The sequence below is a fragment of the Geotrypetes seraphini genome, chromosome 13 (assembly GCF_902459505.1).
Source record: "Geotrypetes seraphini chromosome 13, aGeoSer1.1, whole genome shotgun sequence".
NCBI classification, from domain to species: domain Eukaryota; kingdom Metazoa; phylum Chordata; class Amphibia; order Gymnophiona; family Dermophiidae; genus Geotrypetes; species Geotrypetes seraphini.
Window position 1 is genome coordinate 39,783,590 of NC_047096.1, and position 12,006 is coordinate 39,795,595.

The window sequence follows — 12,006 nt, forward strand, 5'->3', positions numbered from 1 at the left end:
AAAGCTAGGCACTTAAACCCTTTGAAAAATGTACATATTTGACAATTCAATGTTAAATGCATTGTTCATTTCCCTGATCTAAATGCCCCTATAAATGATTTCTTTAAATGTTGTTGTTCTGTGTGATGTATTTTTTTAGGCTGATGGAACTAGATCAGCTAATTCCCTAGTTAGATTGCTAGGTCTTTTTGAAAACTGTCCTTGTAATGTAATGAAACTATAGCAGACTCCAACAGAAAAAAAGCTCTCTCTCTATATATATATCCTATATAATAAAACCCTAGCCGCGCATGCACACTCTTATCTGCGTGCTTCCATGATCGGTAGGTCTGTGGTCGCTTGGGAGGAAAAACGGCACCACTGAAGTTTCCCTTCCATAGCTCCCTCCTGGAAACGCACGAAAGAATCTCTTACCGGAGTCCCAGAGCAGAATAAGCGGCAGCGGGACCCTATAAAGCACCTGTCTAAAGGGACAAATGCCCTCACCGCCGCCATGTCTAACGTGTAGTGGTTATTTCCTGGTCGCCACACACAAATGTCCGTCGTAAACTGGTACGTCCGAAAGAAGTTCTGTCGGGATGGAGGTTGCAGCTTGGCCAAACAATCGCAAATGCGGCAAAGATTGAAGAACAAATTTCCTGCCAAATAGTTTTTCCTCACGCCAGCAAAAAAAAAAAAAAAATAAACTTTATGTCGGAAGAGGCGGCGGAAGATGAAAAAGAAACGTAAAGGGGGTCCCGGGTCGGGGTCCTCAGAGCTATTAAGCAGGCATAGATATGCAGAACATGAGGGGGAGCACAAATTGAGAGCGGCTTCATGCGAGTTCGGGGCATTAGCGAGCAGGGTGAAACCCAGCCGGCAGAAAAGAAATGATGCAGGTGAAAGTCAGTGAAAGGGGAGCAGGATCGACATGCACAGCCACTTGCAGCAGGGGCTTAGAGGGCAAGAGAACTGCAGTTGTAAAGACAGAGGAAGGGAATGTTCAGAGAAATAATAACTGAGACTGAGGAAGGAATACAAAAAAAAAGGAACAGACAACTACAGGGAAACACAGGATCAGGAGCATACAGAGAAAACAGGAGAGTATAGAGGTTTGCACTAATCAGAAACATATAGAGAAAGGAGAGCAGAGACCCCTGTAAGAACAGAAAAAGAGCAAAGAGACTGGGGATGAGAAAGAGAGCAGAGATGCTTGCAGGGAGAAAAAGCGAGGCAGTAATGTTACAGCTGGAGAGGGCAGAGTAAGGAAGAAAGCAGAGACAGCACTGCACAGGGAAATGGAGGGGGACAGAGACAGACATATATTCTAGCACCCGTTAATGTAACGGTCTCAACGACTAGTATATATATATATATAAAATCATTGCTATGACCACAGTTCCATCTTGTTTTTCTCTTTTTATCTTCACACACTGAATTCTCCCGCTGCTGTTCTTGCTGCACCCCCCTAATTTTGTACTCAGTACCACAAAATAATTACCTACCTTTGAGGACACTGAAGAGAGTGGAGGACAAAAGAATATAAAATAAGAAAGACTTTTCTTTCCATTTGGCACCAAACCTTTGTTTGCTGGAACTAAAGTACAGTATTCTTGTCTTCCTTTTCCTGTCTACAACTAGAAAACAAAACCGTATTCACTATGTCATTTTTTTTTCTCCTCCCCCCCCTTGTACAGGCCAGCAAGGAAAATCCACACATGCCAAAATCAACATTTGTTTTTGCAATGCAACACATTTCATTTGCACCAGGAACTCTCTCAGCAAGTTTTATACTTGTCTAAATCTATGCAACATGATAAAAATATGCCATTTGAAAAGGTAAATAAAGACTCCTACTATTTCTACAGCTCTGTTAAATATATGCAGTGCTTGTACTGTACATAAACATGTAAAAGACAGTCCTTACTAGACATTGCTTTCAATCTATTCAAGTTAGACAAGACAAATAAGGGATTACATTTTCTATTCAATACAATGCTATTCATTGGGGCTAGGTTCCTAGAAAACCCTATAAATATCAAAAACACAAATACGGAAGCATTAATCCTATAGGTAAAAGAGAGTAAAGTTCCTTTGTGACTATGCTTACTGTTGCTTCCTAACACCATAAACTCATTTTGTGTACCCTTCTTGTAAAGCAGTGTTCTTCAACCTTTTTACATCTAATGGACCAGCGGAAATGGAAAAATTATGTTCTTACCTGTTAATTTTCTTTCCTCTAGATGCAGCAGATGAATGCAGAGAATAGTGGGATAGCACACATCGACCAGCAGGTGGTGATAGAGAACTGATTAACAGGTGGACCTATTGGTTGGTACTCTCCCTGTAACCTCAGTATAGCTCCTTGCCCAAGCAGACAAAACCAGAAATAAGGTCAACAGGTAAAAAACTCCTTTCTCAGAATAACTTGCAAAAGGTAACCCTAGAACAAACAACCACCAACCATAACAAAACCAGAGAACACAGAAAACCAAAACCGAGATCCAAGAGCCAGAAAGGATGGGGCTCTGGATTCATCTGCTGCGTCTAGAGGAAAGAAAATTAACAAGTAAGAACATAATTTTTCCTTCCTCAGCAACAACAGCAGATGAATCCAGAGACTAGTGGGATGTAGCAAAGCAATCCTCAATCAGGGTGGGAAGCAAACGCCGCCTCAGCAATAACCGACGCACCAAAGGCAGTTTCCGCACACTCTGTCACATCCAACCTGTAATGCCAAGAAAAAGTATTCTTAGAAGACCAAGTTGCCGCCCAACAAATCTCCTCCAAAGAAAAACCTCGGGACTCAGCCCAAGAAGTAGCCATCGTCCTAGTGGAATGAGCATGCAGCTTGTCAGGTAACCGCCTACCTGAAGTCAAGTAAGCAGAAGCGATGGTTTCCTTGACCCATCGAGCAATGGAAGCCTTAGATGCAGCTTGTTGCGGCCCGCAAATAACACAAAGAGGTGATCTGAATGGCGAAAGTCGTTAGTAAGTCCAAGATAATGGATAAGTATCCTATGCACATCCAGCAACCGCAACAAAGAGAACTTCTCCCCCCAATCCTCCTTCCGGAAGGCTGGAAGGAAGAGAGACTGGTTAACATGAAAGGCTGATACCATCTTAGGAAGAAACGATGGTACCGTCCTCACTGAAACCCCTGAATCCGAAATATGCAAAAAAGGATCTCTACAAGACAACGCCTGCAACTCAGACACCCGCCTGGCCGAAGCCAGCACGACAAGAAAGACCGCCTTCAACGTCACATCCTTCAGAGTTGCGGACAAAGGCTCAAATGGAGGCTTTTGCAACCTCCCAAGGACAATTTTAAGACTCCACTCCGGACATATCTTCTTAATAGGAGGGCGAATATGTTGCACCCCTTTGATAAATCTAACCACATCAGGTTGCGACGCAAGGGAAGAATGATCCACGCGACCTCTAACAAGCTATAGCGGCCACTTGAACCTTAAGAGAATTATAGGCCAACCCCTTGGCAACCCCCTCTTGAAGAAAGGAAAGGATGGAAGAGAGAGAAGCTCGGAAGGGCGACAGACCCTGAGCCGAACACCATCAAAAACCCTCCAGACTCTAGCATAATAGGCAAAAGTAGACCTCTTCTTGGCATGAAGAAGAGTGGAAATAACCGGCTCCGAAAATCCCTTACGCCTCAGCCGTGATCTTTCAAGAGCCAGGCCGTAAGACCAAAGTGAGACGGATTTTCCATGCATATCGGGCCCTGAGTGAGCAAGTCCGGAGTCACAGGGAGCACCAACCAATCACCTTTCGACAGACGCATCAGGTCCGCATACCAAGGTCGACGCGGCCAATCCGGAGCCACCAGAATCACCGAGCCCGGAAAGCGAGTTATGCGATGTAACACCCGACCTATCATCGGCCAAGGAGGGAACATATAAAGGAGACAACCCTGAGGCCACCCCCTCGGACGCTAACTCCCTGTGTCTGCTGAAGAACCGAGGCAGTTTTGCATTTTGAGAGGAAGCTATGAGATCCACCACCGGAAGACCCCACCTCTGTACAAGCAGATCGAACGCCTGAGCGGAGAGTTCCCATTTCCCGGGATCCAGAAGATTCCGACTGAGAAAGTCCGCCTGAACATTTGCCTGCCCCGCAATGTGTACCGCCGAGAGAATAGGAAGATGAATCTTCACCCACTGAAGCAGCACCATAGCTTCGCCGGCCAATTGAGGACTCCGGGTACCTCCCTACTGGTTGACATAAGCTACCACCGTTACATTGTCCGAAAAGACCCTCGTTGGACATGGACTGAAACGCGAGAAGCGCTAGCCTGATCGCTCTCAACTCCAGCATATTGATTAACCACTGCATCTCCTCCTGAGACTAGATCCCCTGCGCTGACGATTGAAGGCACTGAGCTCCCCATCCCAGCAGACTGGCGTCCGTTGTAACTATGATCCAGTCTGATGTCGCAAGTGGCATTCCTTTGAACAGATTGATCTCATTGAGCCACCAATGCATGCTGAGCTCCGCCGGAGACGTCCACTGAAGACGACGAGTGTAGTCCTGAGACACTGGGGACCACCGAGAGAGAAGAGACTGCTGCAATGGTCTCATGTGGAAGCGAGCCAAGGGAACCACCTCCAGAGCCGCCACCATCGACCCCAGTACCTGCACATAATCCCAAACCCTCGGTCTGGGCGACTGAAGAAGCAGGCGACCCTGAGACTGTAACTTTACTCCCCGTTCCATGGGCAGAAACACCTTCCCCACATCGGTGTTGAAATGCACCCCCAGATGCTTCAACGACTGAGACGGGGTAAGGGAGCTCTTTGGAAAATTGATGACCCACCCCAAATATTGGAGAAGAGAGATCACCCTCTGGGTCACCGTCACACTCTCCTGCCTGGAAAACGCCCGGATCAACCAGTCGTCCAAGTAAGGATGCACCCGAATCCCTTCCTTGCGAAGGAAAGCGGCCACCACCACCATGACCTTCAAGAACGTATGAGGAACCATGGCCAGCCCAAACGGCATGGCCCGAAACTGATAGTGCTGGCCAAGGATCGCGAAGTGCAGATACCTTTGATGCGGGGGCCAAGTAGGAATGTGCAGATAAGCTTCCATGAGGTCGAGAGCCGTAAGGAATTCCCCCGGCTGAACAGCCGCAATGACCGACCAAACCGTTTCCATCCGGAAATGCCTGACCCTTAGAAAGCGATTGACCTTCTTGAGATCCAAGACAGGCCTGACCGAACCCCCCCTTTTTGGGCACTATGAAATAAATTGAATATCTTCCCTGACCCCTTTCCTCTGGAAGAACGGGAATGACGGCCCCAATGTCCAAAAGAACTTGAAGGGTGGCTCGCACCAATTCTCGTTTGGCCGCCCCTGTACAAGGGGAGACCAAGAAAGAATCTGCGACGGGAGAGGAAAATTCTAATTTGTACCCTTCTCGAATAATGTCCAAGACCCACTGATCGGACGTAATCTTGGCCCACTCTGCCAGAAAGGAAGACAGCTGACCCCCGATTGGCACGACGGAGGGAGCCGACGTCCCGTCATTGGGAATTACGTAAGGCCGGGGTACGGGGAGGCTGAGGCTGTTGGGGTTTTGTAGGACGAAAGGAAGTCTTTTGCGAAAACCTAGGTCTAGAGTTATAGGAAGAACCAGAAGAAGTCGGATAGGCTGGCTTGTCAGGACGATATCTCTTAACATCCTGGAAACAGTTTCTGGCAGCTGACACCCGCAAAAGCGCTTTAGGTTTATCTTCCGGCAACCGCTGTGTTTTGGTATCCCCAAAATCCTTTACGAGTTTGTCCAAATCCTCCCCGAATAATAAACAACAATTAAAGGGTAGTTGCACGAATCTAAGATTAGAAGCCGCATCCGCCGCCCAGTGACGGAACCACAAGGAACGTCGAGAAACAACAGACAGAGCCATTTGTTTCGCCGAAGCCCTAATAATATCATAAAGGGCGTCCGCCAGATATGCTAGACCCGTTTCCATATCCAGAAAGTGAGACGGCACAGTCATCCCGGTCTCCATCATTTTATCCGCCATATCTTGAGCCCATTGAAGGCAAGCCCGTGCTGCATAGGAACTGCACACCGCCGCCTGCAAGGTAACCGCCGCCACATCAAAGGACAGCTTGAGAGAAGATTCAATCTTCCTATCCTGAATGTCTTTGAGGGCTATACCTCCCTCAACCGGCAAGGTAGTCTTCTTAGTAACCGCAGCCACCAAAGCATCCACCCTGGGGTTCTTAAACTTGTCACCCTCGTTCTGAGAGATGGGATACAACTGGTGCATAGCCTTCGTCACCCGAAGACCAGCCTCCGGTGTGTCCCACTGTGCAGATATAAGCTCCAGCATCGCTTCATGCACCAGGAATGCTTTCGCAGGTTTTTTTGTGTCCGCCATATGATCCAGAAGCCGAGCTCGACGCGAGAGAATCTTGCTGAGCAATATTAAGGCCCTGCAGCGCCCGGGTAATAAAGGACAGTAATTCTTCCCTATGAAAAAGACGAAGCGCGGTAGGATCATCCACCTCCCGAACCAGTGCATCTTCCAGCTCTAAATCCGTGACCTCCCCGTCTTCCAGGGAGTCCGGCCGCGACAAAGACAAGGAAAAGTCTGCAGGAGGGTCATCACCATCCATAGGGGCCACCCTGCGCCTCTTATGGCCTGAGACTCCAGAGGAGGTCCACCGGCCTGAAAGACCGACCCCAGATCCAAAGGACAGTCTGGACGCTGAGCAGGCTGAGAACCCTGCATTAAAAAGGCCTTGTGCATCAGCATAACAAATTCCTGGGAAAACGCCACCGGACTTGAAGAAGCCTGCCGAGCAAAAGAGTTCTCCTGCCCAGAAATCTGCCCCGCCAAGGAAGGAGACGAAGCAGAACAGGTGCCTGCCGGCGCAGCTGCCGACGTGCACCGAAGTGGAACGGCCGCAGCCACGCGTGCGGGAGAAGCAGGCCCGACTTCGATCGCGCAGGAAACCAAGATCGCATCAGACGCGACCTGCACATCCTCTCCCCCAGCGTCCGCGCAACCTGCGGAACAGAGGCCCGAAGGTGTTCGCCGCTTCCCACAGCGGGAACACCTCTTAACCGCCTCTGCTGCCATCACACTGCAAATCAGGCCACAGCTGAAACAACCCCCGTGGCACCCAATCCCACCGAGCAAACGGCTGAAAACACCCAAGCAAAGACAAAAAAAAGGTAACTATTACCAAGTGCACCGTTTGATAAGGCTGGTAGCTGAATGCTGGGACTCAGAGCAAAGCACCATCCCGCAGCAGCACAATGGTCTTCCTCCTTTTTTTTTTTTTTTTTTTACAAGTCTTGCCTCAGGGAAAGAAGAAAAACACCAAAGACCAGGAAAGAACCTCAATCCACTGGAGAGGCGGGTGGAACAGGGACCTGGGGGGGCCCAGGTGTGACTCCCAAAGCTGGCACCGCTCAGCCAAGTACCCCAGTAGAGGAATAAAAAAACAGCTAGAATCCAGGAGCTCGTGGAACAGCATCCAACCCCTGCTGGGAGATAGAGAATACTGAGTTCTCTATCTCCACCTGCTGGTCGATGTGTGCTATCCCACTAGTCTCTGGATTCAACTGCTGCTATTGCTGAGGAAAAAAGAATTATTTTGTGGACCAGCAAACTACTAAGACTGAAATAACAAAAAACCTGTTTCTGCCCCGTCTCCATGAGCTCGGTCCTCGCAAACAATCTGATCCCATCCGCACAAGCCTCAGTTATGATTTTATATTGAACGTATTTTATTAAAGTATAAAAAGAAACAATATTCTGTATAACTGTCATTTTATAAATACAAATAATATAGAGCAAGGATCAACAAAACCCCTGTCTCCCCTTCCCTTCACATATATCCTCTACTATCAAGAAAACTGAATAAGCCAAATTATTACAGAATACTACACAGAAATATCATGCTAACAGAATACCACAGTCAACACATGACAGGAATAGTGTTAGGGGAGTGCAACTAGGGCAACTGCCCCCTGGTCAGAGAGAGCCCTAAGCCAGCTGGAAGCTAAAGAAGCACTACCTGGGCTTTCAGTCCTCAGTTATGTCTAACACCAGCTCTAGCAGGATATATATTTCAAATCTGATATATTCTAATCGCAAAATAGAAATAAAATTATTTTTTTCTACCTTTTGTTGTCTCTGGTTTCTGCTTTCATCTTCTTTTCACACTCTTCCTTCCAGCATCTGCCCTCTCTGTCTCTTCAATCCAGCATCTGCCCCTTCCATCCACTGTCTGCCCTCTCCCCCTTCCATATGGTATCTGCCTTTTTTCTATGCCTCTCTCCCCTTTCCATCCAACCTGCGCCCCCTCTCTTCTTTTTACATGATTCATTCCAGCTTCACTGCTCTCTTCATTTTTCTCTCCTACACCAGACCTAGCATCTTTGTCCCTCTCTCCTTATTTCTCTGCTGACCCCCTTCCCAGCATCAATCTCTCTCTACTTTCTCATTCCTGTCTCTCCCCTTTTCCTCATCTGATCTCTCCATTCCACCCTGACCCCTTCTCCTACTCTAATCACCCTGCCAGCTGTTTCATTTCTTTTTTCTTTTTCCCTTCCCTCCTCCCCCTATCCAACAGTAACTCTCTTCTTTTCCCTTTCCCTCCTCCCCTCCCACCAGCATCTCTCCTTCTCCCTCCCTCCCTCCAGGTCCAGTAGCAGCTCTCCCTTCATCCAGCAGCTTCTCAGCCTCCAACAGTGGCTTCCTCCCCTTCTCTCTGCTCCCCTCAACTGCTCCCTTCAGTACTTGCCTGCAGCAACGATTAACTTTAGCAGCCTTGGGTCCTTTGATGGGCAGCGCCTCCTCTAAGGAAAGAGGAAGTTGCATCATCAGAAGCGGGCCACGAATCAGCAAAAGCCCAAAGGCTGCCTAAGTGAATTGCTGCTGCAGGCAAGTATTGATAGCTGCTGGGAGGGGAGCAGAGGGGAGGAAGCTACTGTGGGAGGCTGTCGCTGGCCCTGCACACACCAGCAGGAATTTTATGCACCGATCTCGCCGACCCTGCGCGGACCAGCAGGAATTTTCTACAGACCGGCACTGATCTGCAGACCGGCGGTTGAACAACACTAATTTAGTCAAGAGGGCCCGAAGCAGGAACCTGAGAGCTGGCTTCCTGCTTCAAACATTTTAAAAAGGTATGGGAGAGGTTTGGGGGATGTTCGGGAGGGGCAGTGGGAGGAGGGAGTGGGCAGCCCTCCTGCCATTTTTATTGGGTTTGGGGGTGGGGGAGCGTCCAGTGGCAGGAAGGAGTGAGCATCCCTCCTGTCATTTTTTTGGGTTCTGGGGGGAGGGCAGTGGCTCCGGAGTGCCTGGTGCAGAGCGGGGCTATGGCATGGGGGTGTTCTGCATGGCAGGAGGGAGTGGCATTTGTTTTGGGTTTGGGAGGGACAGTGGCTCAGAGGTGCCTGGCTCAGGCAGGGCCACGTATGTCGGGGGTCGTTGGGGAGGACCGACATCAGCGGTGGGGGACCTTTTTTCTTTTTTTTATGGGATAGATATTTTGCGTGTGTAACACACATATGCCATTGAAAAAAACTGGGAAAAAACCAGGCAGACCTGTCAGTAACACAGTTACCGACAGGTCTACAAGTCAGTTTTTACGATCGCTAAAACACCATTTATTTTATTTTTTGAAAAGCCAAACAATATTAGTGCTTGGCTATTTTGCATGAGGTTTTAGCTAATTTGTTTGGCTAGATTGGAAAATGGGCGATCGAGGGGAAAACCACGCGGTGGGCCGTTTTGTGCATCGGGTTGATAACAGCAATCGTCACTAAAGCTGAGGCTTGTGCAGATGAGATCAGATTGTTTGCAGGGACCAAGCTCACGGAGAAGGGGCGGAAATGTTTTTTTTAATTTCAGTTTTAGTAGTTTGCTGGTCTACAAAATAATTCTTTTATTTCCGCCGGTCCATAGGTGTAAAAAGGTTGAAGAATACTGATCTATAACACTGAAACCTGCTCAATGATCGAACAGGAAGATTATAGCCTACTAACACTTCCAAAGTGCCACAAAATCTAAGTAAGGCAATCAAGGGGGATTTCAGCAGGAAACCTGACAAAAAGAAAAAACATATTGTGGACACTATGGGGCAGTAGAAGACAAGAAAGTACTTTCTGGGGGGTTAGAGCAAAGATAGCAGCTGTACTATAGCATTGAGTTCTGCAAGAGAAGAGCAACAACAATGGTTAAAAGACTGGAGGAATTGCCGTACAATGAGAGGCCAGATAAACTGGGCCTCTTCTCCCTTGAAAAGAGGAGACTGAGAGGGGACATGATCGAAACGTTCAAGATAATGAAGGGAATAGACTTAGTAGATAAAGACAGGTTGTTCACTCTCTCCAAGGTGGAGAGAATGAGAGGACACTCTCTAAAGTTAAAAAGGGATAGATTCCGAATAAACGTAAGGAAGTTTTTCTTCACCCAGAGAGTGGTAGAAATGTAGAACGCTCTTCCGGAGGCTGTTATAGGGGAAAGCACCCTCCAGGGATTCAAGAAAAGGTTAGATAAGTTCCTGCTGAACCAGAACGTACGCAGGTAAGGCTAGACTCAAATAGGGAATTGCTATTTGACCTAAGGGCCGCCGCGTAAGCGGACTGCTGGGCATGATGGACCCATCTGGTCTGACCCAGCAGCGGCAATTCTTATATTCTTAAGTGTTGCCTTACCTTCTTATGGGGATGAGGAAGGGGAGGACAAGCACCTCTGCCATAGTCAGGCCTCATGGATGAATTTGCTCACTGAGGTTCTGATGAAGCCCATGTTCCCTGTCAGATTGCTGTTAGAAGGACTGCCAAAAAAAGGAGATTCAGCATCTCCCTTGGTAGGGTTGGCATCTTTGAGCCCAGAGGAGTGTAGGAAACCCTGACACCACAGCCTCAGAGAAGTCATTAGAACAGAATCTTTTGCTGCCAGAAGGCAAATCTGGTTCCCAGGTTCTTGGTGAAGATGCTGTGGTTATGGTTATAGCTACAGCCATAAAGTTAACATCTCCCGAGCCTTCCTTGGAGCCTTTGAATATGCAACAGGAAGTTGGTATGTTGGATTTACAACTGTTATAGACAATTTGGGGAAGACCCTTTTTGATTAATTTCAAGGTTTTGATTCTCAACTATCTATTAACTGAAATAACCAGAGCACACGAAGGTGATTGCACAACTGGGCAGAAACTTGAAAAATTTTGGATCTTAGGATTGTAAAACTGGAAGCTTCTGAAACTGCCTTGATTAAGGATAATATTTTAATACTGTATATAGAAAAATGGAAGGCACTAAAGAATTTTGTTAAGAGTAAAAATCTTTGCTTTATAAACATTCCAGGGTTGTCTCTTGTGCAACCAAAGGATATGTTTGAGATATGTTTGATAGACATTTTGGATTTTCCAAAATATAATCTTCCTTCAGTGACCCAAGTGTTCTATTATACATAAGGTGACCATACGTCCCGTTTTGAACAGGACTGTCTTTTTTTCTGATCCCCCATCCCGTTGTCCCCACACACAGCTTTGGGACGCTGAAATGTCCCGTTTTCAATTACAGCGTCCCGAAGCTGTGTGTGGGGACAACGGGACAGGCGATCGCGGGAGAATGGGCTCTTACCTGCCCTTGCTGCAACAAACACTGGAAAGGCATGTCCTGGCGCCCTCCCAGAAGCCTTCTCCCCCACGTCAATTCTGACGTCAGAGAGCAAGTTCCGGGCCAGCCAATCAGTGCCTGGCTGGCCCGGAACTTCTTCTCCGACGCCAGAATTAATGTCGGGGAGAAGGCTTCTGGGCTGGCGCCGGGACATGCCTTTCCTGCGGTTGTTGCGGCAAGTGCAGGAAGTAGCAGCGTGCGGTAGTGGTGGACTGGGAGGAGGGGGGAGAAGAAGAATCAGGTAGACTTTGGAGGGAGGGAGGCAGGCAGACAGACAGGCAGTAGTCCTACCTGCACTTCAGCTTTCTCATATTCGGTGCAGCAGATGGGGAGGGAGGCTGGCTGGCTTCGGGGGAGGGAGT

The 12,006-nt window shown here is 48.0% G+C and overlaps 1 protein-coding gene across 3 annotated transcripts in view; it reads right to left on the bottom strand.

Annotated features, from left to right (window-relative positions):
- GLB1L2 (galactosidase beta 1 like 2) overlaps positions 1-12,006 on the bottom strand; it is a 228,484-nt gene that overhangs the window by 204,283 nt on the left and 12,195 nt on the right. Inside the window, exon 1 of one of the 3 annotated variants that reach the window (XM_033919319.1) lies at positions 1,485-1,608. The exons of the other annotated variants lie outside the window; for them this stretch is intronic. Coding sequence (XP_033775210.1) covers positions 1,485-1,549 — 65 coding nt within the window. The 5' untranslated portion in view covers positions 1,550-1,608. Of the gene's footprint in view, positions 1-1,484; positions 1,609-12,006 lie in introns of those variants that run through there. 3 annotated transcript variants of the gene reach the window in all.